This window comes from Procambarus clarkii, chromosome 73, assembly GCF_040958095.1.
Source record: "Procambarus clarkii isolate CNS0578487 chromosome 73, FALCON_Pclarkii_2.0, whole genome shotgun sequence".
Taxonomy (NCBI): domain Eukaryota; kingdom Metazoa; phylum Arthropoda; class Malacostraca; order Decapoda; family Cambaridae; genus Procambarus; species Procambarus clarkii.
This window is the reverse complement of record NC_091222.1, coordinates 22218364-22245673: the sequence shown is the minus strand read 5'-3', so window position 1 is coordinate 22245673 and position 27310 is coordinate 22218364. Positions and strand designations below refer to the sequence as shown.

The 27310-nt window shown below is 43.3% G+C and overlaps 1 protein-coding gene across 1 annotated transcript in view; it reads left to right on the top strand.

The window, feature by feature from the left end:
• LOC138356659 (uncharacterized) overlaps positions 1 to 26943 on the top strand; it is a 46852-nt gene extending 19909 nt beyond the window's left edge. Inside the window, exons 12-14 of the mRNA XM_069312850.1 lie at positions 24340 to 24882; positions 25450 to 25646; positions 26929 to 26943. Of these exons, the coding sequence (XP_069168951.1) occupies positions 24340 to 24882; positions 25450 to 25646; positions 26929 to 26943 (755 nt within the window). The remainder of the gene's footprint in view (positions 1 to 24339; positions 24883 to 25449; positions 25647 to 26928) is intronic.
• Positions 26944 to 27310: the final 367 nt, after the last annotated feature.

Sequence of the window (27310 nt, the reverse complement as noted above, 5' to 3'; positions counted from 1 at the left end):
GGTAGTGGTTGGTGTAGTTCCTTTTGTAGTAGTTGTTGGTGTAGTTCCTGTAATGGTGGTAGTTGTTTGTGTATATTCTGTTGTTGTAGTGGTTGTGGGTGTAGTTCCTTTGGTTGTCGTTGTGGTTGTTGGTGTAGTTCCTGTTGTTGTGGTGGTTGGTGGTGAAGTTCCTTATGTTGCGGTTGATGTTGGTGCCGTTCCTTTTGTTGTTGTTGTAGTTCCTGTTGTTGTGGTAGTTGTTGGAGTAGTTCCTGTGTTTGTGGTGGTTGTTGGTGTAGTTTCTGTTGTTGTAGTGGTTGTTGGTATAGTTCCTTCTGTTGTCGTAGTGGTTTTTTGTGTAGTTCCTTTTGTTGTGGTGGATGTTGGTGAAGTTCTTGTTGTTGTGGTTATTGGTGCAGTTCCAGTTGTTGTAGTGGTTGATGGTGCAGTTTCTGTTGTTGTGGTTGTTGTTGGGGTAGTTCCTGTTGATGTGGTTGATATTGGTGCAGTTCCTGTTGTTGTTGTGGTTGTTTCAGTAGTTTCTGTTGTTGTTATTGGTGCAGTTCCTGTTGTTGTGGTGGTTGTTGGTGTAATTTCTATCGTTGTTGTGGTAATTCCTATCGTTGTTGTTGTAGTTCCTGTTGCTGTGGTGGTTGTTTCAGTAGTTTCTGTTGTTGTTATTGTTGTTGGAAGTTTTGCTGTTGTTGAGGTAGTTGTTTGTAAAATTCCTGTTTTTGTGGTTGTTGTTGGTGTAGTTCCTGTCGTTGTGGGAGCTGGAGTAGTTTCTGTTGTTGTGGTGGTTGATGATGCAGTTCCTGTTGTTGTGGTTGTTGGTACAGTTCCTATTATTGCTGTGGTTGTTGGTGTAGTTCCTGTTGTTGTGGTGGTTGTTGGTGTAGTGTCTGTTCTAGTAGCTGGAGTAGTTTCGGTTGTAGTAGTGGTTGTTGGTACAGTTCCTGTTGTTGTGGTGATTGTTGGTGTAGTTCGTGTTGATGAGTTCGCTGGTGTAGTTCCTGTTGTGGTAGTGGTTGGTGTAGTTCCTTTTGTAGTAGTTGTTGGTGTAGTTCCTGTAATGGTGGTAGTTGTTTGTGTATATTCTGTTGTTGTAGTGGTTGTGGGTGTAGTTCCTTTGGTTGTCGTTGTGGTTGTTGGTGTAGTTCCTGTTGTTGTGGTGGTTGGTGGTGAAGTTCCTGATGTTGCGGTTGATATTGGTGCCGTTCCTTTTGTTGTTGTTGTAGTTGTAGTTCCTTTTGTTGTGGCAGTTGTTGGTGTAGTTCCTGTGTTTCTGGTGGTTGTTGGTGTAGTTTCAGTTGTTGTAGTGGTTGTTGGTATAGTTTCTTCTGTTGTCGTAGTGGTTGTTTGTGTAGTTCCTTTTGTTGTGGTGGATGTTGGTGAAGTTCTTGTTGTTGTGGTTATTGGTGCAGTTCCAATTGTTGTAGTGGTTGATGGTGCAGTTTCTGTTGTTGTGGTTGTTGTTGGTGTAGTTCCTGTTGATGTGGTTGTTATTGGTGCAGTTCCTGTTGTTGTTGTGGTTGTTGGTGTAGTTTATGTTGTTGTTATTGGTGCAGTTCCTGTTGTTGTGGTGGTTGTTGGTGTAATTCCTATCGTTGTTGTGGTAATTCCTATCGTTGTAGTTGTAGTTCCTGTTGCTGTGGTGGTTGTTTCAGTAGTTTCTGTTGTTGTTATTGTTGTTGGAAGTTTTGCTGTTGTTGTGGGGGTTGTTGGTGTAATTCCTGTTTTTGTGGTTGTGGTTGGTGTAGTTCCTTTCGTTGTGGTAGCTGGAGTAGTTTCTGTTGTTGTTGTGGCTGATGGTGCAGTTCCTGTTGTTGTGGTTGTTGGTACAGTTCCTATTATTGCTGTGGTTGTTGGTGTAGTTCCTGTTGTTGTGATGGTTGTTGGTGTAGTTGCTGTTCTAGTAGCTGGAGTAGTTTCTGTTGTAGTAGTGGTTGTTGGTACAGTTGCTGTTGTGGTTATTGTTGGTGTAGTTCGTGTTGTTGAGGTCGCTGGTGTAGTTCCTGTTGTGGTGGTGGTTGGTGGAGTAGTTCCTGTTGTAGTTGTTGTTGGTGTAGTTCCTGTTGTTGTGGTCGCTGATGTATTTGTCGTGTAAGTTGTTGGTGTGGTTCTTGTTGCTGTAGTGGTTGTTGATGTAGTTCCTGTTATGGTGGTGGTTGTTGGTGTAGTTCTGGCTGTTGTGGTGGTTGTTGGTGTTGTTGCTGTTGTTGAGGTAGTTGTTTGTGAAATTCCTGTTTTTGTGGTTGTTGTTGGTGTAGTTCCTGTCGTTGTGGGAGCTGGAGTAGTTTCTGTTGTTGTGGTGGTTGATGATGCAGTTCCTGTTGTTGTGGTTGTTGGTACAGTTCCTATTATTGTTGTGGTTGTTGGTGTAGTTCCTGTTGTTGTGGTGGTTGTTGGTGTAGTGCCTGTTCTAGTAGCTGGAGTAGTTTCGGTTGTAGTAGTGGTTGTTGGTACAGTTCCTGTTGTTGTGGTGATTGTTGGTGTAGTTCGTGTTGATGAGTTCGCTGGTGTAGTTCCTGTTGTGGTAGTGGTTGGTGTAGTTCCTTTTGTAGTAGTTGTTGGTGTAGTTCCTGTAATGGTGGTAGTTGTTTGTGTATATTCTGTTGTTGTAGTGGTTGTGGGTGTAGTTCCTTTGGTTGTCGTTGTGGTTGTTGGTGTAGTTCCTGTTGTTGTGGTGGTTGGTGGTGAAGTTCCTGATGTTGCGGTTGATATTGGTGCCGTTCCTTTTGTTGTTGTTGTAGTTGTAGTTCCTGTTGTTGTGGCAGTTGTTGGTGTAGTTCCTGTGTTTCTGGTGGTTGTTGGTGTAGTTTCTGTTGTTGTAGTGGTTGTTGGTATAGTTTCTTCTGTTGTCGTAGTGGTTGTTTGTGTAGTTCCTTTTGTTGTGGTGGTTGTTGGTGAAGTTCTTGTTGTTGTGGTTATTGGTGCAGTTCCAGTTGTTGTAGTGGTTGATGGTGCAGTTTCTGTTGTTGTGGTTGTTGTTGGTGTAGTTCCTGTTGATGTGGTTGTTATTGGTGCAGTTCCTGTTGTTGTTGTGGTTGTTGGTGTAGTTTCTGTTGTTGTTATTGGTGCAGTTCCTGTTGTTGTGGTGGTTGTTGGTGTAATTCCTATCGTTGTTGTGGTAATTCCTATCGTTGTAGTTGTAGTTCCTGTTGCTGTGGTGGTTGTTTCAGTAGTTTCTGTTGTTGTTATTGTTGTTGGAAGTTTTGCTGTTGTTGTGGGGGTTGTTGGTGTAATTCCTGTTTTTGTGGTTGTGGTTGGTGTAGTTCCTTTCGTTGTGGTAGCTGGAGTAGTTTCTGTTGTTGTTGTGGCTGATGGTGCAGTTCCTGTTGTTGTGGTTGTTGGTACAGTTCCTATTATTGCTGTGGTTGTTGGTGTAGTTCCTGTTGTTGTGATGGTTGTTGGTGTAGTTGCTGTTCTAGTAGCTGGAGTAGTTTCTGTTGTAGTAGTGGTTGTTGGTACAGTTGCTGTTGTGGTTATTGTTGGTGTAGTTCGTGTTGTTGAGGTCGCTGGTGTAGTTCCTGTTGTTGTGGTGGTTGGTGGAGTAGTTCCTGTTGTAGTTGTTGTTGGTGTAGTTCCTGTTGTTGTGGTCGCTGATGTATTTGTCGTGTAAGTTGTTGGTGTGGTTCTTGTTGCTGTAGTGGTTGTTGATGTAGTTCCTGTTATGGTGGTGGTTGTTGGTGTAGTTCTGGCTGTTGTGGTGGTTGTTGGTGTTGTTGCTGTTGTTGAGGTAGTTGTTTGTGAAATTCCTGTTTTTGTGGTTGTTGTTGGTGTAGTTCCTGTCGTTGTGGGAGCTGGAGTAGTTTCTGTTGTTGTGGTGGTTGATGATGCAGTTCCTGTTGTTGTGGTTGTTGGTACAGTTCCTATTATTGTTGTGGTTGTTGGTGTAGTTCCTGTTGTTGTGGTGGTTGTTGGTGTAGTGCCTGTTCTAGTAGCTGGAGTAGTTTCGGCTGTAGTAGTGGTTGTTGGTACAGTTCCTGTTGTTGTGGTGATTGTTGGTGTAGTTCGTGTTGATGAGTTCGCTGGTGTAGTTCCTGTTGTGGTAGTGGTTGGTGTAGTTCCTTTTGTAGTAGTTGTTGGTGTAGTTCCTGTAATGGTGGTAGTTGTTTGTGTATATTCTGTTGTTGTAGTGGTTGTGGGTGTAGTTCCTTTGGTTGTCGTTGTGGTTGTTGGTGTAGTTCCTGTTGTTGTGGTGGTTGGTGGTGAAGTTCCTGATGTTGCGGTTGATATTGGTGCCGTTCCTTTTGTTGTTGTTGTAGTTGTAGTTCCTGTTGTTGTGGCAGTTGTTGGTGTAGTTCCTGTGTTTCTGGTGGTTGTTGGTGTAGTTTCTGTTGTTGTAGTGGTTGTTGGTATAGTTTCTTCTGTTGTCGTAGTGGTTGTTTGTGTAGTTCCTTTTGTTGTGGTGGTTGTTGGTGAAGTTCTTGTTGTTGTGGTTATTGGTGCAGTTCCAGTTGTTGTAGTGGTTGATGGTGCAGTTTCTGTTGTTGTGGTTGTTGTTGGTGTAGTTCCTGTTGATGTGGTTGTTATTGGTGCAGTTCCTGTTGTTGTTGTGGTTGTTGGTGTAGTTTCTGTTGTTGTTATTGGTGCAGTTCCTGTTGTTGTGGTGGTTGTTGGTGTAATTCCTATCGTTGTTGTGGTAATTCCTATCGTTGTAGTTGTAGTTCCTGTTGCTGTGGTGGTTGTTTCAGTAGTTTCTGTTGTTGTTATTGTTGTTGGAAGTTTTGCTGTTGTTGTGGGGGTTGTTGGTGTAATTCCTGTTTTTGTGGTTGTGGTTGGTGTAGTTCCTTTCCTTGTGGTAGCTGGAGTAGTTTCTGTTGTTGTTGTGGCTGATGGTGCAGTTCCTGTTGTTGTGGTTGTTGGTACAGTTCCTATTATTGCTGTGGTTGTTGGTGTAGTTCCTGTTGTTGTGATGGTTGTTGGTGTAGTTGCTGTTCTAGTAGCTGGAGTAGTTTCTGTTGTAGTAGTGGTTGTTGGTACAGTTGCTGTTGTGGTTATTGTTGGTGTAGTTCGTGTTGTTGAGGTCGCTGGTGTAGTTCCTGTTGTTGTGGTGGTTGGTGGAGTAGTTCCTGTTGTAGTTGTTGTTGGTGTAGTTCCTGTTGTTGTGGTCGCTGATGTATTTGTCGTGTAAGTTGTTGGTGTGGTTCTTGTTGCTGTAGTGGTTGTTGATGTAGTTCCTGTTATGGTGGTGGTTGTTGGTGTAGTTCTGGCTGTTGTGGTGGTTGTTGGTGTTGTTGCTGTTGTTGAGGTAGTTGTTTGTGAAATTCCTGTTTTTGTGGTTGTTGTTGGTGTAGTTCCTGTCGTTGTTGGAGCTGGAGTAGTTTCTGTTGTTGTGGTGGTTGATGATGCAGTTCCTGTTGTTGTGGTTGTTGGTACAGTTCCTATTATTGTTGTGGTTGTTGGTGTAGTTCCTGTTGTTGTGGTGGTTGTTGGTGTAGTGCCTGTTCTAGTAGCTGGAGTAGTTTCGGCTGTAGTAGTGGTTGTTGGTACAGTTCCTGTTGTTGTGGTGATTGTTGGTGTAGTTCGTGTTGATGAGTTCGCTGGTGTAGTTCCTGTTGTGGTAGTGGTTGGTGTAGTTCCTTTTGTAGTAGTTGTTGGTGTAGTTCCTGTAATGGTGGTAGTTGTTTGTGTATATTCTGTTGTTGTAGTGGTTGTGGGTGTAGTTCCTTTGGTTGTCGTTGTGGTTGTTGGTGTAGTTCCTGTTGTTGTGGTGGTTGGTGGTGAAGTTCCTGATGTTGCGGTTGATATTGGTGCCGTTCCTTTTGTTGTTGTTGTAGTTGTAGTTCCTGTTGTTGTGGCAGTTGTTGGTGTAGTTCCTGTGTTTCTGGTGGTTGTTGGTGTAGTTTCTGTTGTTGTAGTGGTTGTTGGTATAGTTTCTTCTGTTGTCGTAGTGGTTGTTTGTGTAGTTCCTTTTGTTGTGGTGGTTGTTGGTGAAGTTCTTGTTGTTGTGGTTATTGGTGCAGTTCCAGTTGTTGTAGTGGTTGATGGTGCAGTTTCTGTTGTTGTGGTTGTTGTTGGTGTAGTTCCTGTTGATGTGGTTGTTATTGGTGCAGTTCCTGTTGTTGTTGTGGTTGTTGGTGTAGTTTCTGTTGTTGTTATTGGTGCAGTTCCTGTTGTTGTGGTGGTTGTTGGTGTAATTCCTATCGTTGTTGTGGTAATTCCTATCGTTGTAGTTGTAGTTCCTGTTGCTGTGGTGGTTGTTTCAGTAGTTTCTGTTGTTGTTATTGTTGTTGGAAGTTTTGCTTTTGTTGTGGGGGTTGTTGGTGTAATTCCTGTTTTTGTGGTTGTGGTTGGTGTAGTTCCTTTCGTTGTGGTAGCTGGAGTAGTTTCTGTTGATGTTGTGGCTGATGGTGCAGTTCCTGTTGTTGTGGTTGTTGGTACAGTTCCTATTATTGCTGTGGTTGTTGGTGTAGTTCCTGTTGTTGTGATGGTTGTTGGTGTAGTTGCTGTTCTAGTAGCTGGAGTAGTTTCTGTTGTAGTAGTGGTTGTTGGTACAGTTGCTGTTGTGGTTATTGTTGGTGTAGTTCGTGTTGTTGAGGTCGCTGGTGTAGTTCCTGTTGTGGTGGTGGTTGGTGGAGTAGTTCCTGTTGTAGTTGTTGTGGTGTAGTTCCTGTTGTTGTGGTCGCTGATGTATTTGTCGTGTAAGTTGTTGGTGTGGTTCTTGTTGCTGTAGTGGTTGTTGATGTAGTTCCTGTTATGGTGGTGGTTGTTGGTGTAGTTCTGGCTGTTGTGGTGGTTGTTGGTGTTGTTGCTGTTGTTGGGGTAGTTGTTTGTGAAATTCCTGTTTTTGTGGTTGTTGTTGGTGTAGTTCCTGTCGTTGTGGGAGCTGGAGTAGTTTCTGTTGTTGTGGTGGTTGATGATGCAGTTCCTGTTGTTGTGGTTGTTGGTACAGTTCCTATTATTGTTGTGGTTGTTGGTGTAGTTCCTGTTGTTGTGGTGGTTGTTGGTGTAGTGCCTGTTCTAGTAGCTGGAGTAGTTTCTGTTGTAGTAGTGGTTGTTGGTACAGTTCCTGTTGTTGTGGTGATTGTTGGTGTAGTTCGTGTTGATGAGTTCGCTAGTGTAGTTCCTATTGTGGTAGTGGTTGGTGTAGTTCCTTTTGTAGTAGTTGTTGGTGTAGTTCCTGTAATGGTGGTAGTTGTTTGTGTATATTCTGTTGTTGTAGTGGTTGTGGGTGTAGTTCCTTTGGTTGTCGTTGTGGTTGTTGGTGGAGTTCCTGTTATTGTGGTGGTTGGTGGTGAAGTTCCTGATGTTGCGGTTGATGTTGGTGCCGTTCCTTTTGTTGTTGTTGTAGTTGTAGTTCCTGTTGTTGTGGTAGTTGTTGGTGTAGTTCCTGTGTTTGTGGTGGTTGTTGGTGTAGTTTCTGTTTTTGTAGTTGTTGTTGGTATAGTTCCTTCTGTTGTCGTAGTGGTTGTTTGTGTAGTTCCTTTTGTTGTGGTGGTTGTTGTTGAAGTTCTTGTTGTTGTGGTTATTGGTGCAGTTCCAGTTGTTGTAGTGGTTGATGGTGCAGTTTCTGTTGTTGTGGTTGTTGTTGGTGTAGTTCCTGTTGATGTGGTTGTTATTGGTGCAGTTCCTGTTGTTGTTGTGGTTGTTGGTGTAGTTTCTGTTGTTGTTATTGGTGCAGTTCCTGTTGTTGTGGTGGTTGTTGGTGTAATTCCTATCGTTGTTGTGGTAATTCCTATCGTTGTTGTTGTAGTTCCTGTTGCTGTGGTGGTTGTTTCAGTAGTTTCTGTTGTTGTTATTGTTGTTGGAAGTTTTGCTGTTGTTGTGGGGGTTGTTGGTGTAATTCCTGTTGTTGTGGTTGTTGGTACAGTTCCTATTATTGCTGTGGTTGTTGGTGTAGTTCCTGTTGTTGTGATGGTTGTTCGTGTAGTTGCTGTTCTAGTAGCTGGAGTAGTTTCTGTTGTAGTAGTGGTTGTTGGTACAGTTGCTGTTGTGGTTATTGTTGGTGTAGTTCGTGTTGTTGAGGTCGCTGGTGTAGTTCCTGTTGTGGTGGTGGTTGGTGGAGTAGTTCCTGTTGTAGTTGTTGTTGGTGTAGTTCCTGTTGTTGTGGTCGCTGATGTATTTGTCGTGTAAGTTGTTGGTGTGGTTCTTGTTGCTGTAGTGGTTGTTGATGTAGTTCCTGTTATGGTGGTGGTTGTTGGTGTAGTTCTGGCTGTTGTGGTGGTTGTTGGTGTTGTTGCTGTTGTTGAGGTAGTTGTTTGTTAAATTCCTGTTTTTGTGGTTGTTGTTGGTGTAGTTCTTGTCGTTGTGGGAGCTGGAGTAGTTTCTGTTGTTGTGGTGGTTGATGATGCAGTTCCTGTTGTTGTGGTTGTTGGTACAGTTCCTATTATTGTTGTGGTTGTTGGTGTAGTTCCTGTTGTTGTGGTGGTTGTTGGTGTAGTGCCTGTTCTAGTAGCTGGAGTAGTTTCGGTTGTAGTAGTGGTTGTTGGTACAGTTCCTGTTGTTGTGGTGATTGTTGGTGTAGTTCGTGTTGATGAGTTCGCTGGTGTAGTTCCTGTTGTGGTAGTGGTTGGTGTAGTTCCTTTTGTAGTAGTTGTTGGTGTAGTTCCTGTAATGGTGGTAGTTGTTTGTGTATATTCTGTTGTTGTAGTGGTTGTGGGTGTAGTTCCTTTGGTTGTCGTTGTGGTTGTTGGTGTAGTTCCTGTTGTTGTGGTGGTTGGTGGTGAAGTTCCTGATGTTGCGGTTGATATTGGTGCCGTTCCTTTTGTTGTTGTTGTAGTTGTAGTTCCTGTTGTTGTGGCAGTTGTTGGTGTAGTTCCTGTGTTTCTGGTGGTTGTTGGTGTAGTTTCTGTTGTTGTAGTGGTTGTTGGTATAGTTTCTTCTGTTGTCGTAGTGGTTGTTTGTGTAGTTCCTTTTGTTGTGGTGGTTGTTGTTGAAGTTTTTGTTGTTGTGGTTATTGGTGCAGTTCCAGTTGTTGTAGTGGTTGATGGTGCAGTTTCTGTTGTTGTGGTTGTTGTTGGTGTAGTTCCTGTTGATGTGGTTGTTATTGGTGCAGTTCCTGTTGTTGTTGTGGTTGTTGGTGTAGTTTCTGTTGTTGTAATTGGTGCAGTTCCTGTTGTTGTGGTGGTTGTTGGTGTAATTCCTATCGTTGTTGTGGTAATTCCTATCGTTGTTGTTGTAGTTCCTGTTGCTGTGGTGGTTGTTTCAGTAGTTTCTGTTGTTGTTATTGTTGTTGGAAGTTTTGCTGTTGTTGTGGGGGTTGTTGGTGTAATTCCTTTTTTTTATGGTTGTGGTTGGTGTAGTTCCTTTCGTTGTGGTAGCTGGAGTAGTTTCTGTTGTTGTGGTGGTTGATGGTGCAGTTCCTGTTGTCGTGGTTGTTGGTACAGTTCCTATTATTGCTGTGGTTGTTGGTGTAGTTCCTGTTGTTGTGATGGTTGTTCGTGTAGTTGCTGTTCTAGTAGCTGGAGTAGTTTCTGTTGTAGTAGTGGTTGTTGGTACAGTTGCTGTTGTGGTTATTGTTGGTGTAGTTCGTGTTGTTGAGGTCGCCGGTGTAGTTCCTGTTGTGGTGGTGGTTGGTGGAGTAGTTCCTGTTGTAGTTGTTGTTGGTGTAGTTCCTGTTGTTGTGGTCGCTGATGTATTTGTCGTGTAAGTTGTTGGTTTGGTTCTTGTTGCTGTAGTGGTTGTTGATGTAGTTCCTGTTATGGTGGTGGTTGTTGGTGTAGTTCTGGCTGTTGTGGTGGTTGTTGGTGTTGTTGCTGTTGTTGAGGTAGTTGTTTGTTAAATTCCTGTTTTTGTGGTTGTTGTTGGTGTAGTTCCTGTCGTTGTGGGAGCTGGAGTAGTTTCTGTTGTTGTGGTGGTTGATGATGCAGTTCCTGTTGTTGTGGTTGTTGGTACAGTTCCTATTATTGTTGTGGTTGTGTTGGTGTAGTTCCTGTTGTTGTGGTGGTTGTTGGTGTAGTGCCTGTTCTAGTAGCTGGAGTAGTTTCGGTTGTAGTAGTGGTTGTTGGTACAGTTCCTGTTGTTGTGGTGATTGTTGGTGTAGTTCGTGTTGATGAGTTCGCTGGTGTAGTTCCTGTTGTGGTAGTGGTTGGTGTAGTTCCTTTTGTAGTAGTTGTTGGTGTAGTTCCTGTAATGGTGGTAGTTGTTTGTGTATATTCTGTTGTTGTAGTGGTTGTGGGTGTAGTTCCTTTGGTTGTCGTTGTGGTTGTTGGTGTAGTTCCTGTTGTTGTGGTGGTTGGTGGTGAAGTTCCTGATGTTGCGGTTGATATTGGTGCCGTTCCTTTTGTTGTTGTTGTAGTTGTAGTTCCTGTTGTTGTGGCAGTTGTTGGTGTAGTTCCTGTGTTTCTGGTGGTTGTTGGTGTAGTTTCTGTTGTTGTAGTGGTTGTTGGTATAGTTTCTTCTGTTGTCGTAGTGGTTGTTTGTGTAGTTCCTTTTGTTGTGGTGGTTGTTGTTGAAGTTCTTGTTGTTGTGGTTATTGGTGCAGTTCCAGTTGTTGTAGTGGTTGATGGTGCAGTTTCTGTTGTTGTGGTTGTTGTTGGTGTAGTTCCTGTTGATGTGGTTGTTATTGGTGCAGTTCCTGTTGTTGTTGTGGTTGTTGGTGTAGTTTCTGTTGTTGTTATTGGTGCAGTTCCTGTTGTTGTGGTGGTTGTTGGTGTAATTCCTATCGTTGTTGTGGTAATTCCTATCGTTGTTGTTGTAGTTCCTGTTGCTGTGGTGGTTGTTTCAGTAGTTTCTGTTGTTGTTATTGTTGTTGGAAGTTTTGCTGTTGTTGTGGGGGTTGTTGGTGTAATTCCTGTTTTTTATGGTTGTGGTTGGTGTAGTTCCTTTCGTTGTGGTAGCTGGAGTAGTTTCTGTTGTTGTGGTGGTTGATGGTGCAGTTCCTGTTGTTGTGGTTGTTGGTACAGTTCCTATTATTGCTGTGGTTGTTGGTGTAGTTCCTGTTGTTGTGATGGTTGTTCGTGTAGTTGCTGTTCTAGTAGCTGGAGTAGTTTCTGTTGTAGTAGTGGTTGTTGGTACAGTTTGCTGTTGTGGTTATTGTTGGTGTAGTTCGTGTTGTTGAGGTCGCTGGTGTAGTTCCTGTTGTGGTGGTGGTTGGTGGAGTAGTTCCTGTTGTAGTTGTTGTTGGTGTAGTTCCTGTTGTTGTGGTCGCTGATGTATTTGTCGTGTAAGTTGTTGGTGTGGTTCTTGTTGCTGTAGTGGTTGTTGATGTAGTTCCTGTTATGGTGGTGGTTGTTGGTGTAGTTCTGGCTGTTGTGGTGGTTGTTGGTGTTGTTGCTGTTGTTGAGGTAGTTGTTTGTGAAATTCCTGTTTTTGTGGTTGTTGTTGGTGTAGTTCCTGTCGTTGTGGGAGCTGGAGTAGTTTCTGTTGTTGTGGTGGTTGATGATGCAGTTCCTGTTGTTGTGGTTGTTGGTACAGTTCCTATTATTGTTGTGGTTGTTGGTGTAGTTCCTGTTGTTGTGGTGGTTGTTGGTGTAGTGCCTGTTCTAGTAGCTGGAGTAGTTTCGGTTGTAGTAGTGGTTGTTGGTACAGTTCCTGTTGTTGTGGTGATTGTTGGTGTAGTTCGTGTTGATGAGTTCGCTGGTGTAGTTCCTGTTGTGGTAGTGGTTGGTGTAGTTCCTTTTGTAGTAGTTGTTGGTGTAGTTCCTGTAATGGTGGGTAGTTGTTTGTGTATATTCTGTTGTTGTAGTGGTTGTGGGTGTAGTTCCTTTGGTTGTCGTTGTGGTTGTTGGTGTAGTTCCTGTTGTTGTGGTGGTTGGTGGTGAAGTTCCTGATGTTTGCGGTTGATATTGGTGCCGTTCCTTTTGTTGTTGTTGTAGTTGTAGTTCCTGTTGTTGTGGCAGTTGTTGGTGTAGTTCCTGTGTTTCTGGTGGTTGTTGGTGTAGTTTCTGTTGTTGTAGTGGTTGTTGGTATAGTTTCTTCTGTTGTCGTAGTGGTTGTTTGTGTAGTTCCTTTTGTTGTGGTGGTTGTTGGTGAAGTTCTTGTTGTTGTGGTTATTGGTGCAGTTCCAGTTGTTGTAGTGGTTGATGGTGCAGTTTCTGTTGTTGTGGTTGTTGTTGGTGTAGTTCCTGTTGATGTGGTTGTTATTGGTGCAGTTCCTGTTGTTGTTGTGGTTGTTGGTGTAGTTTCTGTTGTTGTTATTGGTGCAGTTCCTGTTGTTGTGGTGGTTGTTGGTGTAATTCCTATCGTTGTTGTGGTAATTCCTATCGTTGTTGTTGTAGTTCCTGTTGCTGTGGTGGTTGTTTCAGTAGTTTCTGTTGTTGTTATTGTTGTTGGAAGTTTTGCTGTTGTTGTGGGGGTTGTTGGTGTAATTCCTGTTTTTGTGGTTGTGGTTGGTGTAGTTCCTTTCGTTGTGGTAGCTGGAGTAGTTTCTGTTGTTGTGGTGGTTGATGGTGCAGTTCCTGTTGTTGTGGTTGTTGGTACAGTTCCTATTATTGCTGTGGTTGTTGGTGTAGTTCCTGTTGTTGTGATGGTTGTTGGTGTAGTTGCTGTTCTAGTAGCTGGAGTAGTTTCTGTTGTAGTAGTGGTTGTTGGTACAGTTGCTGTTGTGGTTATTGTTGGTGTAGTTCGTGTTGTTGAGGTCGCTGGTGTAGTTCCTGTTGTGGTGGTGGTTGGTGGAGTAGTTCCTGTTGTAGTAGTTGTTGGTGTAGTTCCTGTTGTTGTGGTCGCTGATGTATTTGTCGTGTAAGTTGTTGGTGTGGTTCTTGTTGCTGTAGTGGTTGTTGATGTAGTTCCTGTTATGGTGGTGGTTGTTGGTGTAGTTCTGGCTGTTGTGGTGGTTGTTGGTGTTGTTGCTGTTGTTGAGGTAGTTGTTTGTGAAATTTGTTGTGGTTGTTGTTGGTGTAGTTCCTGTCGTTGTGGGAGCTGGAGTAGTTTCTGTTGTTGTGGTGGTTGATGATGCAGTTCCTGTTGTTGTGGTTGTTGGTACAGTTCCTATTATTGCTGTGGTTGTTGGTGTAGTTCCTGTTGTTGTGGTGGTTGTTGGTGTAGTGTCTGTTCTAGTAGCTGGAGTAGTTTCTGTTGTAGTAGTGGTTGTTGGTACAGTTCCTGTTGTGTGGTGATTGTTGGTGTAGTTCGTGTTGATGAGTTCGCTGGTGTAGTTCCTGTTGTGGTAGTGGTTGGTGTAGTTCCTTTTGTAGTAGTTGTTGGTGTAGTTCCTGTAATGGTGGTAGTTGTTTGTGTATATTCTGTTGTTGTAGTGGTTGTGGGTGTAGTTCCTTTGGTTGTCGTTGTGGTTGTTGGTGTAGTTCCTGTTGTTTGTGGTGGTTGGTGGTGAAGTTCCTGATGTTGCGGTTGATGTTGGTGCCGTTCCTTTTGTTGTTGTTGTAGTTGTAGTTCCTGTTGTTGTGGTGGTTGTTGGTGTAGTTTCTGTTGTTGTAGTGGTTGTTGGTATAGTTCCTTCTGTTGTCGTAGTGGTTGTTTGTGTAGTTCCTTTTGTTGTGGTGGTTGTTGGTGAAGTTCTTGTTGTTGTGGTTATTGGTGCAGTTCCAGTTGTTGTAGTGGTTGATGTGTGCAGTTTCTGTTGTTGTGGTTGTTGTGGTGTAGTTCCTGTTGATGTGGTTGTTATTGGTGCAGTTCCTGTTGTTTTGTGGTTGTTGGTGTAGTTTCTGTTGTTGTTATTGGTGCAGTTCCTGTTGTTGTGGTGGTTGTTGGTGTAATTCCTATCGTTGTTGTGGTAATTCCTATCGTTGTTGTTGTAGTTCCTGTTGCTGTGGTGGTTGTTTCAGTAGTTTCTGTTGTTGTTATTTGTTGGAAGTTTTGCTGTTGTTGTGGGGGTTGTTGGTGTAATTCCTGTTTTTGTGGTTGTGGTTGGTGTAGTTCCTTTCGTTGTGGTAGCTGGAGTAGTTTCTGTTGTTGTGGTGGTTGATGGTGGTGCAGTTCCTGTTGTTGTGGTTGTTGGTACAGTTCCTATTATTGCTGTGGTTGTTGGTGTAGTTCCTGTTGTTGTGATGGTTGTTGGTGTAGTTGCTGTTCTAGTAGCTGGAGTAGTTTCTGTTGTAGTAGTGTTGTTGGTACAGTTGCTGTTGTGGTTGTGGTTATTGTTGTTGGTGTAGTTCGTGTTGTTGAGGTCGCTGGTGTAGTTCCTGTTGTGGTGGTGGTTGGTGGAGTAGTTCCTGTTGTAGTAGTTGTTGGTGTAGTTCCTGTTGTTGTGGTCGCTGATGTATTTGTCGTGTAAGTTGTTGGTGTGGTTCTTGTTGCTGTAGTGGTTGTTGATGTAGTTCCTGTTATGGTGGTGGTGTTGTTGGTGTAGTTCTGGCTGTTGTGGTGGTTGTTGTGTTGTTGCTGTTGTTGAGGTAGTTGTTTGTGAAATTCCTGTTTTGTGGTTGTTGTTGGTGTAGTTCCTGTCGTTGTGGGAGCTGGAGTAGTTTCTGTTGTTGTGGTGGTTGATGATGCAGTTCCTGTTGTTGTGGTTGTTGGTACAGTTCCTATTATTGCTGTGGTTGTTGGTGTAGTTCCTGTTGTTGTGGTGGTTGTTGGTGTAGTGTCTGTTCTAGTAGCTGGAGTAGTTTCTGTTGTAGTAGTGGTTGTTGGTACAGTTCCTGTTGTTGTGGTGATTGTTGGTGTAGTTCGTGTTGATGAGTTCGCTGGTGTAGTTCCTGTTGTGGTAGTGGTTGGTGTAGTTCCTTTTGTAGTAGTTGTTGGTGTAGTTCCAGTATGGTGTAATGGTAGTTGTTTGTGTATATTCTGTTGTTGTAGTGGTTGTGGGTGTAGTTCCTTTGGTTGTCGTTGTGGTTGTTTGTGTAGTTCCTGTTGTTGTGGTGGTTGGTGGTGAAGTTCCTGATGTTGCGGTTGATGTTGGTGCCGTTCCTTGTTGTTGTTGTAGTTGTAGTTCCTGTTGTTGTGGTAGTTGTTGGTGTAGTTCCTGTGTTTGTGGTGGTTGTTGGTGTAGTTTCTGTTGTTGTAGTGGTTGTTGGTATAGTTCCTTCTGTTGTCGTAGTGGTTGTTTGTGTAGTTCCTTTTGTTGTGGTGGTTGTTGGTGAAGTTCTTGTTGTTGTGGTTATTGGTGCAGTTCCAGTTGTTGTAGTGGTTGATGGTGCAGTTTCTGTTGTTGTGGTTGTTGTTGGTGTAGTTCCTGTTGATGTGGTTGTTATTGGTGCAGTTCCTGTTGTTGTTGTGGTTGTTGGTGTAGTTTCTGTTGTTGTTATTGGTGCAGTTCCTGTGTGTTGTGGTGGTTGTTGGTGTAATTCCTATCGTTGTTGTGGTAATTCCTATCGTTGTTGTTGTAGTTCCTGTTGCTGTGGTGGTTGTTTCAGTAGTTTCTGTTGTTGTTATTGTTGTTGGAAGTTTTGCTGTTGTTGTGGGGGTTGTTGGTGTAATTCCTGTTTTTGTGGTTGTGGTTGGTGTAGTTCCTTTCGTTGTGGTAGCTGGAGTAGTTTCTGTTGTGTGGTGGTTGATGGTGCAGTTCCTGTTGTTGTGGTTGTTGGTACAGTTCCTATTATTGCTGTGGTTGTTGGTGTAGTTCCTGTTGTTGTGATGGTTGTTGGTGTAGTTGTGTTCTAGTAGCTGGAGTAGTTTCTGTTGTAGTAGTGGTTGTTGGTACAGTTGCTGTTGTGGTTATTGTTGGTGTAGTTCGTGTTGTTGAGGTCGCTGGTGTAGTTCCTGTTGTGGTGGTGGTTGGTGGAGTAGTTCCTGTTGTAGTAGTTGTTGGTGTAGTTCCTGTTGTTGTGGTCGCTGATGTATTTGTCGTGTAAGTTGTTGGTGTGGTTCTTGTTGCTGTAGTGGTTGTTGATGTAGTTCCTGTTATGGTGGTGGTTGTTGGTGTAGTTCTGGCTGTTGTGGTGGTTGTTGGTGTTGTTGCTGTTGTTGAGGTAGTTGTTTGTGAAATTCCTGTTGTTGTGTGTTGTTGTTTGTAGTTCCTGTCGTTGTGGGAGCTGGAGTTGTTTCTGTTGTTGTGGTGGTTGATGATACAGTTCCTGTTGTTGTGGTTGTTGGTACAGTTCCTATTATTGCTGTGGTTGTGTGTAGTTCCTGTTGTTGTGGTGGTTGTTGGTGTAGTGTCTGTTCTAGTAGCTGGAGTAGTTTCTGTTGTAGTAGTGGTTGTTGGTACAGTTCCTGTTGTTGTGGTGATTGTTGGTGTAGTTCGTGTTGATGAGTTCGCTGGTGTAGTTCCTGTTGTGGTAGTGGTTGGTGTAGTTCCTTTTGTAGTAGTTGTTGGTGTAGTTCCTGTAATGGTGGTAGTTGTTTGTGTATATTCTGTTGTTGTGTGTTGTGGGTGTAGTTCCTTTGGTTGTCGTTGTGGTTGGTGTAGTTCCTGTTGTTGTGGTGGTTGGTGGTGAAGTTCCTGATGTTGCGGTTGATGTTGGTGCCGTTCCTTTTGTTGTTGTTGTAGTTGTAGTTCCTGTTGTTGTGGTAGTTGTTGGTGTAGTTCCTGTGTTTGTGGTGGTTGTTGGTGTAGTTTCTGTTGTTGTAGTGGTGTTGGTAGTTTCTGTTGTGTAGTGGTTGTTGTTGTGTAGTTCCTTTTGTTGTGTGGGTTTGGTGCAGTTCTTGTTGTTGTGGTTATTGGTGCAGTTCTGTTTTGTTGATGGTGCAGTTCCTGTTGTTGTGGTGTTGTTGGTGTAATTCCTCGTTGTTGTGGTTTTATTGGTGTAGTTCCTGTTGTTGTGGTTTGTTTCAGTAGTTTCTGTTGTTGTTATTGTTGTGAGTTTTGCTGTTGTTGTGGGGTTGTTGGTGTAATTCCTGTTTTTGTGGTTGTGGTTGGTGTAGTTCCTTTCGTTGTGGTAGCTGGAGTAGTTTCTGTTGTTGTGGTGGTTGATGGTGCAGTTCCTGTTGTTGTGGTTGTTGGTACAGTTCCTATTATTGCTGTGGTTGTTGGTGTAGTTCCTGTTGTTGTGATGGTTGTTGGTGTAGTTGCTGTTCTAGTAGCTGGAGTAGTTTCTGTTGTAGTAGTGGTTGTTGGTACAGTTGCTGTTGTGGTTATTGTTGGTGTAGTTCGTGTTGTTGAGGTCGCTGGTGTAGTTCCTGTTGTGGTGGTGGTTGGTGGAGTAGTTCCTGTTGTAGTAGTTGTTGGTGTAGTTCCTGTTGTTGTGGTCGCTGATGTATTTGTCGTGTAAGTTGTTGGTGTGGTTCTTGTTGCTGTAGTGGTTGTTGATGTAGTTCCTGTTATGGTGGTGGTTGTTGGTGTAGTTCTGGCTGTTGTGGTGGTTGTTGGTGTTGTTGCTGTTGTTGAGGTAGTTGTTTGTGAAATTCCTGTTTTGTGGTTGTTGTTGGTGTAGTTCCTGTCGTTGTGGGAGCTGGAGTAGTTTCTGTTGTTGTGGTGGTTGATGATGCAGTTCCTGTTGTTGTGGTTGTTGGTACAGTTCCTATTATTGTGTTGTTGTTGGTGTAGTTCCTGTTGTTGTGGTGGTTGTTGGTGTAGTGTCTGTTCTAGTAGCTGGAGTAGTTTCTGTTGTAGTAGTGGTTGTTGGTACAGTTCCTGTTGTTGTGGTGATTGTTGGTGTAGTTCGTGTTGATGAGTTCGCTGGTGTAGTTCCTGTTGTGGTAGTGGTTGGTGTAGTTCCTTTTGTAGTAGTTGTTGGTGTAGTTCCTGTAATGGTGGTAGTTGTTTGTGTATATTCTGTTGTTGTAGTGGTTGTGGGTGTAGTTCCTTTGGTTGTCGTTGTGGTTGTTGGTGTAGTTCCTGTTGTTGTGGTGGTTGGTGGTGAAGTTCCTGATGTTGCGGTTGATGTTGGTGCCGTTCCTTTTGTTGTTGTTGTAGTTGTAGTTCCTGTTGTTGTGGTAGTTGTTGGTGTAGTTCCTGTGTTTGTGGTGGTTGTTGGTGTAGTTTCTGTTGTGGTTGTTGGTATAGTTCCTTCTGTTGTCGTAGTGGTTGTTTGTGTAGTTCCTTTTGTTGTGGTGGTTGTTGGTGAAGTTCTTGTTGTTGTGGTTATTGGTGCAGTTCCAGTTGTTGTAGTGGTTGATGGTGCAGTTTCTGTTGTTGTGGTTGTTGTTGGTGTAGTTCCTGTTGATGTGGTTGTTATTGGTGCAGTTCCTGTTGTTGTTGTGGTTGTTGGTGTAGTTTCTGTTGTTGTTATTGGTGCAGTTCCTGTTGTTGTGGTGGTTGTTGGTGTAATTCCTATCGTTGTTGTGGTAATTCCTATCGTTGTTGTTGTAGTTCCTGTTGCTGTGGTGGTTGTTTCAGTAGTTTCTGTTGTTGTTATTGTTGTTGGAATTTTTGCTGTTGTTGTGGGGGTTGTTGGTGTAATTCCTGTTTTTGTGGTTGTGGTTGGTGTAGTTCCTTTCGTTGTGGTAGCTGGAGTAGTTTCTGTTGTTGTGGTGGTTGATGGTGCAGTTCCTGTTGTTGTGGTTGTTGGTACAGTTCCTATTATTGCTGTGGTTGTTGGTGTAGTTCCTGTTGTTGTGATGGTTGTTGGTGTAGTTGCTGTTCTAGTAGCTGGAGTAGTTTCTGTTGTAGTAGTGGTTGTTGGTACAGTTGCTGTTGTGGTTATTGTTGGTGTAGTTCGTGTTGTTGAGGTCGCTGGTGTAGTTCCTGTTGTGGTGGTGGTTGGTGGAGTAGTTCCTGTTGTAGTAGTTGTTGGTGTAGTTCCTGTTGTTGTGGTCGCTGATGTATTTGTCGTGTAAGTTGTTGGTGTGGTTCTTGTTGCTGTAGTGGTTGTTGATGTAGTTCCTGTTATGGTGGTGGTTGTTGGTGTAGTTCTGGCTGTTGTGGTGGTTGTTGGTGTTGTTGCTGTTGTTGAGGTAGTTGTTTGTGAAATTCCTGTTTTGTGGTTGTTGTTGGTGTAGTTCCTGTCGTTGTGGGAGCTGGAGTAGTTTCTGTTGTTGTGGTGGTTGATGATGCAGTTCCTGTTGTTGTGGTTGTTGGTACAGTTCCTATTATTGCTGTGGTTGTTGGTGTAGTTCCTGTTGTTGTGGTGGTTGTTGGTGTAGTGTCTGTTCTAGTAGCTGGAGTAGTTTCTGTTGTAGTAGTGGTTGTTGGTACAGTTCCTGTTGTTGTGGTGATTGTTGGTGTAGTTCGTGTTGATGAGTTCGCTGGTGTAGTTCCTGTTGTGGTAGTGGTTGGTGTAGTTCCTTTTGTAGTAGTTGTTGGTGTAGTTCCTGTAATGGTGGTAGTTGTTTGTGTATATTCTGTTGTTGTAGTGGTTGTGGGTGTAGTTCCTTTGGTTGTCGTTGTGGTTGTTGGTGTAGTTCCTGTTGTTGTGGTGGTTGGTGGTGAAGTTCCTGATGTTGCGGTTGATGTTGGTGCCGTTCCTTTTGTTGTTGTTGTAGTTGTAGTTCCTGTTGTTGTGGTAGTTGTTGGTGTAGTTCCTGTGTTTGTGGTGGTTGTTGGTGTAGTTTCTGTTGTTGTAGTGGTTGTTGGTATAGTTCCTTCTGTTGTCGTAGTGGTTGTTTGTGTAGTTCCTTTTGTTGTGGTGGTTGTTGGTGAAGTTCTTGTTGTTGTGGTTATTGGTGCAGTTCCAGTTGTTGTAGTGGTTGATGGTGCAGTTTCTGTTGTTGTGGTTGTTGTTGGTGTAGTTCCTGTTGATGTGGTTGTTATTGGTGCAGTTCCTGTTGTTGTTGTGGTTGTTGGTGTAGTTTCTGTTGTTGTTATTGGTGCAGTTCCTGTTGTTGTGGTGGTTGTTGGTGTAATTCCTATCGTTGTTGTGGTAATTCCTATCGTTGTTGTTGTAGTTCCTGTTGCTGTGGTGGTTGTTTCAGTAGTTTCTGTTGTTGTTATTGTTGTTGGAAGTTTTGCTGTTGTGTGGGGGTTGTTGGTGTAATTCCTGTTTTTGTGGTTGTGGTTGGTGTAGTTCCTTTCGTTGTGGTAGCTGGAGTAGTTTCTGTTGTTGTGGTGGTTGATGGTGCAGTTCCTGTTGTTGTGGTTGTTGGTACAGTTCCTATTATTGCTGTGGTTGTTGGTGTAGTTCCTGTTGTTGTGATGGTTGTTGGTGTAGTTGCTGTTCTAGTAGCTGGAGTAGTTTCTGTTGTAGTAGTGGTTGTTGGTACAGTTGCTGTTGTGGTTATTGTTGGTGTAGTTCGTGTTGTTGAGGTCGCTGGTGTAGTTCCTGTTGTGGTGGTGGTTGGTGGAGTAGTTCCTGTTGTAGTAGTTGTTGGTGTAGTTCCTGTTGTTGTGGTCGCTGATGTATTTGTCGTGTAAGTTGTTGGTGTGGTTCTTGTTGCTGTAGTGGTTGTTGATGTAGTTCCTGTTATGGTGGTGGTTGTTGGTGTAGTTTCTGGCTGTTGATGTGGTTGTTGGTGTTGTTGCTGTTGTTGAGGTAGTTGTTTGTGAAATTCCTGTTGTTGTGGTTGTTGTTGGTGTAGGTTCCTGTCGTTGTGGGAAGCTGGAGTTGTTTCTGTTGTTGTGCTGGTTGATGATACAGTTCCTGTTGTTGTGGTTGTTGGTACAGTTCCTATTATTGCTGTGGTTGTTGGTGTTGTTCCTGTTGTTGTGGTGGTTGTTGGTAGTAGTGTCTGTTCTAGTAGCTGGAGTAGTTTCTGTTGTAGTAGTGGTTGTTGGTACAGTTCCTGTTGTTGTGGTGATTGTTGGTGTAGTTCGTGTTGATGAGTTCGCTGGTGTAGTTCCTGTTGTGGTAGTGGTTGGTGTAGTTCCTTTTGTAGTAGTTGTTGGTGTATTTCCTGTAATGGTGGTAGTTGTTTGTGTATATTCTGTTGTTGTAGTGGTTGTGGGTGTAGTTTCTTTGGTTGTCGTTGTGGTTGCTGGTGTAGTTCCTGTTGTGTGTGGTGGTTGGTGGTGAAGTTCCTGATGTTGCGGTTGATGTTGGTGCCGTTCCTTTGTTGTTGTTGTAGTTGTAGTTCCTGTTGTTGTGGTAGTTTGTTGGTGTAGTTCCTGTGTTTGTGGTGGTTGTTGGTGTAGTTTCTGTTGTTGTAGTGGTTGTTGGTATAGTTCCTTCTGTTGTCGTAGTGGTTGTTTGTGTAGTTCCTTTTGTTGTGGTGGTTGTTGGTGAAGTTCTTGTTGTTGTGGTTATTGGTGCAGTTCCAGTTGTTTTAGTGGTTGATGGTGCAGTTTCTGTTGTTGTGGTTGTTGTTGGTGTAGTTCCTGTTGATGTGGTTGTTATTGGTGCAGTTCCTGTTGTTGTTGTGGTTGTTGGTGTAGTTTCTGTTGTTGTTATTGGTGCAGTTCCTGTTGTTGTGGTGGTTGATGGTGTAATTCCTGTTTTTGTGGTTGTGGTTGGTGTAGTTCCTTTCGTTGTGGTAGCTGGAGTAGTTTCTGATGTTGTGGTGGTTGATGGTGCAGTTCCTGTTGTTCTGGTTGTTGGTACAGTTCCTATTATTGCTGTGGTGTTGGTGTAGTTCCTGTTTGTGTTGATGGTTGTTGGTGTAGTTGCTGTTCTAGTAGCTGGAGTAGTTTCTGTTGTAGTAGTGGTTGTTGGTACAGTTGCTGTTGTGGTATTGTTGGTGTCGTTCGTGTTGTTGAGGTCGCTGGTGTAGTTCCTGTTGTGATGGTGGTTGGTGGAGTAGTTCCTGTTGTAGTAGTTGTTGGTGTAGTTCCTGTTGTTGTGGTCGCTGATGTATTTGTTGTGTAAGTTGTTGGTGTGGTTCTTGTTGCTGTAGTGGTTGTTGATGTAGTTCCTTTTATGGCGGTGGTTGTTGGTGTAGTTCTTGCTGTTGTGGTGGTTGTTGGTGTTGTTGCTGTTGTTGAGGTAGTAGTTTGTGAAATTCCTGTTTTTGTGGTTGTTGTTGGTGTAGTTCCTGACGTTGTAGAGGCTGGAGTAGTTTCTGTTGTTGTGGTGGTTGATGATGCAATTCCTGTTGTTGTGGTTGTTGTTACAGTTCCTATTATTCCTGTGGGTTGTTGGTGTAGTTCCTGTTTTTGTGGTGGTTGTTGGTGTAGTGTCTGTTCTAGTAGCTGGAGTAGTTTCTGTTGTAGTAGTGGTTGTTGGTACAGTTCCTGTTGTTGTGGTGATTGTTGGTGTAGTTCGTGTTGATGAGGTCGCTGGTGTAGTTCCTGTTGTGGTGGTGGTTGGTGTAGTTCCTTTTGTAGTAGTTGTTGGTGTAGTTCCTGTAATGGTGGTAGTTGTTTGTGTATATTCTGTTGTTGTAGTGGTTTGTGGGTGTAGTTCCTTTGGTTGTCGTTGTGGTTGTTGGTGTAGTTCCTGTTGTTGTGGTGGTTGGTGGTGAAGTTCCTGATGTTGCGGTTGATGTTGGTGCCGTTCCTTTTGTTGTTGTTGTAGTTGTAGTTCCTGTTGTTGTGGTAGTTGTTGGTGTAGTTCCTGTGTTTGTGGTGGTTGTTGTGTAGTTCCTGTGTTTGTGGTGGTTGTTGGTGTAGTTTCTGTTGTTGCAGTTGTTTTTGGTATAGTTCCTTTTGTTGTCGTAGTGGTTGTTTGTGCAGTTCCTTTTGTTGTGGTGGTTGTTGGTGAATTTCTTGTTGTTGTGGTTATTGGTGCAGTTCCAGTTGTTGTAGTGGTTGATGGTGCAGTTCCTGTTGTTGTGGTTGTTGTTGGTGTAGTTCCTGTTGATGTGGTTGTTATTGGTGCAGTTCCTGTGTTGTTGTGGTTGTTGGTGTAGTTTCTGTTTTTGTTATTGGTGCAGTTCCTGTTGTTGTGGTGGTTGTTGGTGTAATTCCTATCGTTGTTGTGGTAATTCCTATCGTTGTGATGTAGTTCCTGTTGCTGTGGTGGTTGTTTCAGTAGTTTCTGTTGTTGTTATTGTTGTTGGAATTTTTGTTGTTGTTGTGGGGGTTGTTGGTGTAATTCCTGTTTTTGTGGTTGTTGTTAGTGTAGTTCCTTTCGTTGTGGTAGCTGGAGTAGTTTCTGTTGTTGTGGTGGTGATGGTGCAGTTCCTGTGTTGTGGTTGTTGGTACAGTTCCTATTATTGCTGTGGTTGTTGGTGTAGTTCCTGTTGTTGTGATGGTTGTTGGTGTAGTTGCTGTTCTAGTAGCTGGAGTAGTTTCTGTTGTAGTAGTGGTTGTTGGTACTGTTGCTGTTGTTGTGGTTATTGTTGGTGTAATTCGTGTTGTTGAGGTCGCTGGTGTAGTTCCTGTTGTGGTGGTGGTTGGTGGAGTAGTTCCTGTTGTAGTAGTTGTTGGTGTAGTTCCTGTTGTTGTGGTCGCTGATGTATTTGTTGTGTAAGTTGTTGGTGTGGTTCTTGTTGCTGTAGTGGTTGTTGATGTAGTTCCTGTTAAGGTGGTGGTTGTTGGTGTAGTTCTGGCTGTTGTGGTGGTTGTTGGTGTTGTTGCTGTTGTTGAGGTAGTTGTTTGTGAAATTCCTGTTTTTGTGGTGCTTGTTGGTGTAGTTCCTGTCGTTGTGGGAGCTGGAGTAGTTTCTGTTGTTGTGGTGGTTGATGGTGCAGTTCCTGTTGGTGTGGTTGTTGGTACAGTTCCTATTATTGCTGTGGTTGTTGGTGTAGTTCCTGTTGTTGTGGTGGTTGTTGGTGTAGTGTCTGTTCTAGTAGATGGAGTAGTTTCTGTTGTAGTAGTGGTTGTTGGTACAGTTCCTGGTGTTGTGGTGATTGTTGGTGTAGTTCGTGTTGATGAGGTCGCTGGTGTAGTTCCTGTTGTGGTGGTGGTTGGTGTAGTTCCTTTTGTAGTAGTTGTTGGTGTAGTTCCTGTAATGGTGGTAGTTGTTTGTGTATATTCTGTTGTTGTAGTGGTTGTGGGTGTAGTTCCTTTGGTTGTCGTTGTGGTTGTTGGTGTAGTTCCTGTTGTTGTGGTGGTTGGTGGTGAAGTTCCTGATGTTGCGGTTGATGTTGGTGCCGTTCCTTTTGTTGTTGTTGTAGTTGTAGTTTCTGTTGTTGTGGTAGTTGTTGGTGTAGTTCCTGTGTTTGTGGTGGTTGATGGTGTAGTTTCTGTTGTTGTAGTGGTTGTTGGTATAGTTCCTTTTGTTGTCGTAGTGGTTGTTTGTGTAGTTCCTTTTGTTGTGGTGGTTGTTGGTGAAGTTCTTGTTGTTGTGGTTATTGGTGCAGTTCCAGTTGTTGTAGTGGTTGATGGTGCAGTTCCTGTTGTTGTGGTTGTTGTTGGTGTAGTTCCTGTTGATGTGGTTATTGGTGCAGTTCCTGTTGTTGTTGTGGTTGTTGGTGTAGTTTCTGTTTTTGTTATTGGTGCAGTTCCTGTTGTTGTGGTGGTTGTTGGTGTAATTCCTATCGTTGTTGTGGTAATTCCTATCGTTGTTGATGTAGTTCCTGTTGCTGTTGTGGTTGTTTCAGTAGTTTCTGTTGTTGTTATTGTTGTTGGAATTTTGCTGTTGTTGTGGGGATTGTTGGTGTAATTCGTGTTTTTGTGGTTGTTGTTAGTGTAGTTCCTTTCGTTGTGGTAGCTGGAGCAGTTTCTGTTGTTGTGATGGTTGATGGTGCAGTTCTTGTTGTTGTGGTTGTTGGTACAGTTCCTATTATTGCTGTGGTTGTTGGTGTAGTTCCTGTTGTTGTGATGGTTTGTTGGTGTAGTTTCTGTTTTTGTTATTGGTGCAGTTCCTGTTGTTGTGGTGGTTGTTGGTGTAATTCCTATCGTTGTTGATGTAGTTCCTGTTGCTGTTGTGGTTGTTTCAGTAGTTTCTCTTGTTGTTATTGTTGTTGGAATTTTTGCTGTTGTTGTGGGGGTTGTTGGTGTAATTCCTGGATTTGTTGTGGTTATTGGATTACTTATTGTTGAATGTGTTAGTGTAGTTCCTGTTGTTGTGGTGGTTGATGGTGCAGATCCTGTTGTTGTGGTTGTTGGTGTAGTTCCTATTGTTGCTGTGGTGGCTGGTTTAGTTCCTGTTGTTGTGGTGGTTGCTGTTAGAGTTCCGGTTGTTGCGGAGTTTGTTGGTACAGTTTCTGTTGTTGTGGTAGTTGTTGGTGTAGCTCCTGTCGTTGTGGTGGTTCTTGGTGTAGTTCCTGTCGTTATGGTGGCTGGTGTAGTTCCTGTTGTTGTGATAGTTTCTGGTGTAGTTACTGTTGTTGTGGGGTTTGTTGGTGTAGTTCCTGTTGATGTACTGGTTGTTGGTGTAGTTCCTTTTGTTGTAGTTGTTGTTGGTGAAGTTCCTGTTGTTGTACTGGTTGTGGGTGAAGTTCCTGTTGTTGTGGTCGCTGATGTATTTGTTGTGGAAGTTGTTGGTGTGGTTCTTGTTACTGTAGTGGTTGTTGATGTAGTTCCTGTTATGGTGGTGGTTGTTGGTGTAGTTCTAGCTGTTGTGGTGGTTGTTGGTGTAGTTGTTGTTGTTGAGGTGGCTGTTGGTGTAGTTGTTTTTGTTGAGGTGGTTGTTGGTGAAGTTCCTGTTTTTGTGGTTGTTGTTGGTGTAGTTCCTTTCGTTGTGGTAGCTGGAGTAGTTTCTATTGTTGTGGTAGTTGATGGTGCAGTTCCTGTTGTTGTCGTGTTTGGTACAGTTCCTATTATTGCTGTGGTTGTTGGTGTAGTTCCTGTTGTTGTGATGGTTGTTGGTGTAGTTGCTGTTCTAGTAGCTGGAGTAGTTTCTATTGTAGTAGTGGTTGTTTGTGCAGTTGCTGTTGTGGTGGTTATTGTTTGTGTAGTTCGTGTTGTTGAGGTCGCTGGTGTAGTTCCTGTTGTGGTGGTGGTTGGTGGAGTAGTTCCTGTTGTAGTAGTTGTTGGTGTAGTTCCTGTTGTGGTGGTAGTTGTTTGTGTATATTCTGTTGTTGCGGTTGATGTTGGTGCCGTTCCTGTAGTTATTGTAGTTGTAGTTCCTGTTGTTGTGGTAGTTGTTGTAGTTCCTTTAGTTATGGTGGTTGTTGGTGAAGTTCCTGTTGTTAAGGTTATTGGTGAACTACCTTTTGTTGTGGTTGTTGGTGCAGTTCCAGATGCTGTAGAGGTTGATGGTGCACTTCCTGTTGCTGTGGTTGTTGGTGTAGTTCCTGTTGTTGTGGTAGTTGTTTGTGTAGTTCCTGTTGTTGTGGTAGTTGTTGGTGTAGTTCCTGTTGTTGTAGTGGTTGGTGGTGTAGTTCCTGTTGTTGTAGTGGTTGGTGGTGTAGTTCTTGTCGTTATGGTAATTGGTGCAGTTCCTGTTGTTGTGGTATTTGTTTGTGCAGTTTCTGTTGTTGTTGTTGTTGCTGGAGTTGTTCCTGCTGATGTGGTTGTTGTTGGTGCAGTTCCTGTTGTTGTTTTGTTTGACGGTACAGTTCCTATTATTGCTGTGGTTGTTGGTGTAGTTCCTGTCGTTGTGGTACCTGGAGTAGTTTCTGTTGTTGCGGTGGTTGATGGTGCAGTTCCTGTTGTTATGGTTGTTGGTACAGTTCCAATTATTGCTGTGGTTATTGCTGTAGTTCCTGTTGTTGTGATGGTTGTTGGTGTAGTTGCTGTTCTAGTAGCTGGAGTAGTTTCTGTTGTAGTAGTGGTTGTTGGTATAGTTGCTGTTGTTGTGGTTATTGTTGGTGTAGTTCGTGTTGATGAGATTGCTGGTGTAGTTCCTGTTGTGGTGGTGGTTGGTGGAGTAGTTCCTGTTGTAGTAGTTGTTGGTGTAGTTCCTATTGTGGTGATAGTTGTTAGTGTATATTCTGTTGTTGTAATGGTTGTGGGTGTAGTTCCTTTTGTTGTCGTAGTGGTTGTTGTTGTAGTTCCTTTTGTTGTCGTAGTGGGTTGTTGGTGTAGTTCCTGTTGTGGTGGTGGTTGGTGGTGAAGTTCCTGATGTTGCGGTTGATGTTGGTGCCGTTCCTTTTGTTGTTGTAGTTGTAGTTCCTGTTGTTGTGGTAGTTGTTGGTGTAGTTCCTGTGTTTGTGGTGGTTGTTGTATAGTTTCTGTTGTTGTAGTGGTTGTTGGTATAGTTTCTTTTGTTGTCGTAGTGGTTGTTGGAGTAGTTCCTTTTGTTGTGGTGGTTGCTGTTGTAGTTCCGGTTGTTGCGTAGTTTGTTTTTGCAGTTTCTGTTGCTGTCGTGGTTGTTTGTGTAGTTCGTGTCGTTGTGGTGGTTGTTGGTGTTGGTCCTGTCGTTGTGGTGGCTGGTGTAGTTCTTGTTGATGTACTGGTTGTTGGTGTAGTTCCTGTTGTGTTGGTGGTTGTTGGTGTAGTTCTGGTTGTTGTGGTGGTTGTTGGTGTTGAGGTTGTTGATGCAGTTCCTGTTGTTGTACTAGTTGTGGGTGATGTTCCTGTTGTTGAGGTCGCTGTTGTAGTTTCTGTTTTTGTGGAAGTTGTTGGTGTTGTTCTTGTTGTTTTAGTGGTTGTTGGTGTAGTTTCTGTTGTTATAGTGGTGTTTGGTCTTGGTATTGTTATGATGGTGGTTGGTGGTGTAGTTCCTTTTGTGGTGGTGGTTGTTCGTGTAGTTTCTGTTGTTCTGGTCGCTAGTGAAGTTCCTGTTGTTGTAGAGGTTGTTGGTGTAGTTCCTGTGCTGTGGTGGTTGTTGGTGTAGTTCTTGTTGTTGTTATGGTTGTTGGTGTTGTTCCTGTTGTTATGATGTTTGTTGTTTTAGTTCCTGGTTTTATTGTGGTTGTTGGTATCGTTTCTGTTGTGGTTGTTGGTGCAGTTCCTGTTGTTGTAGTGGTTGATGGTGCAGTTCCTGTTGTTGTGATTGTTGTTGGAGTAGGTCCTGTTGTTGTGGTA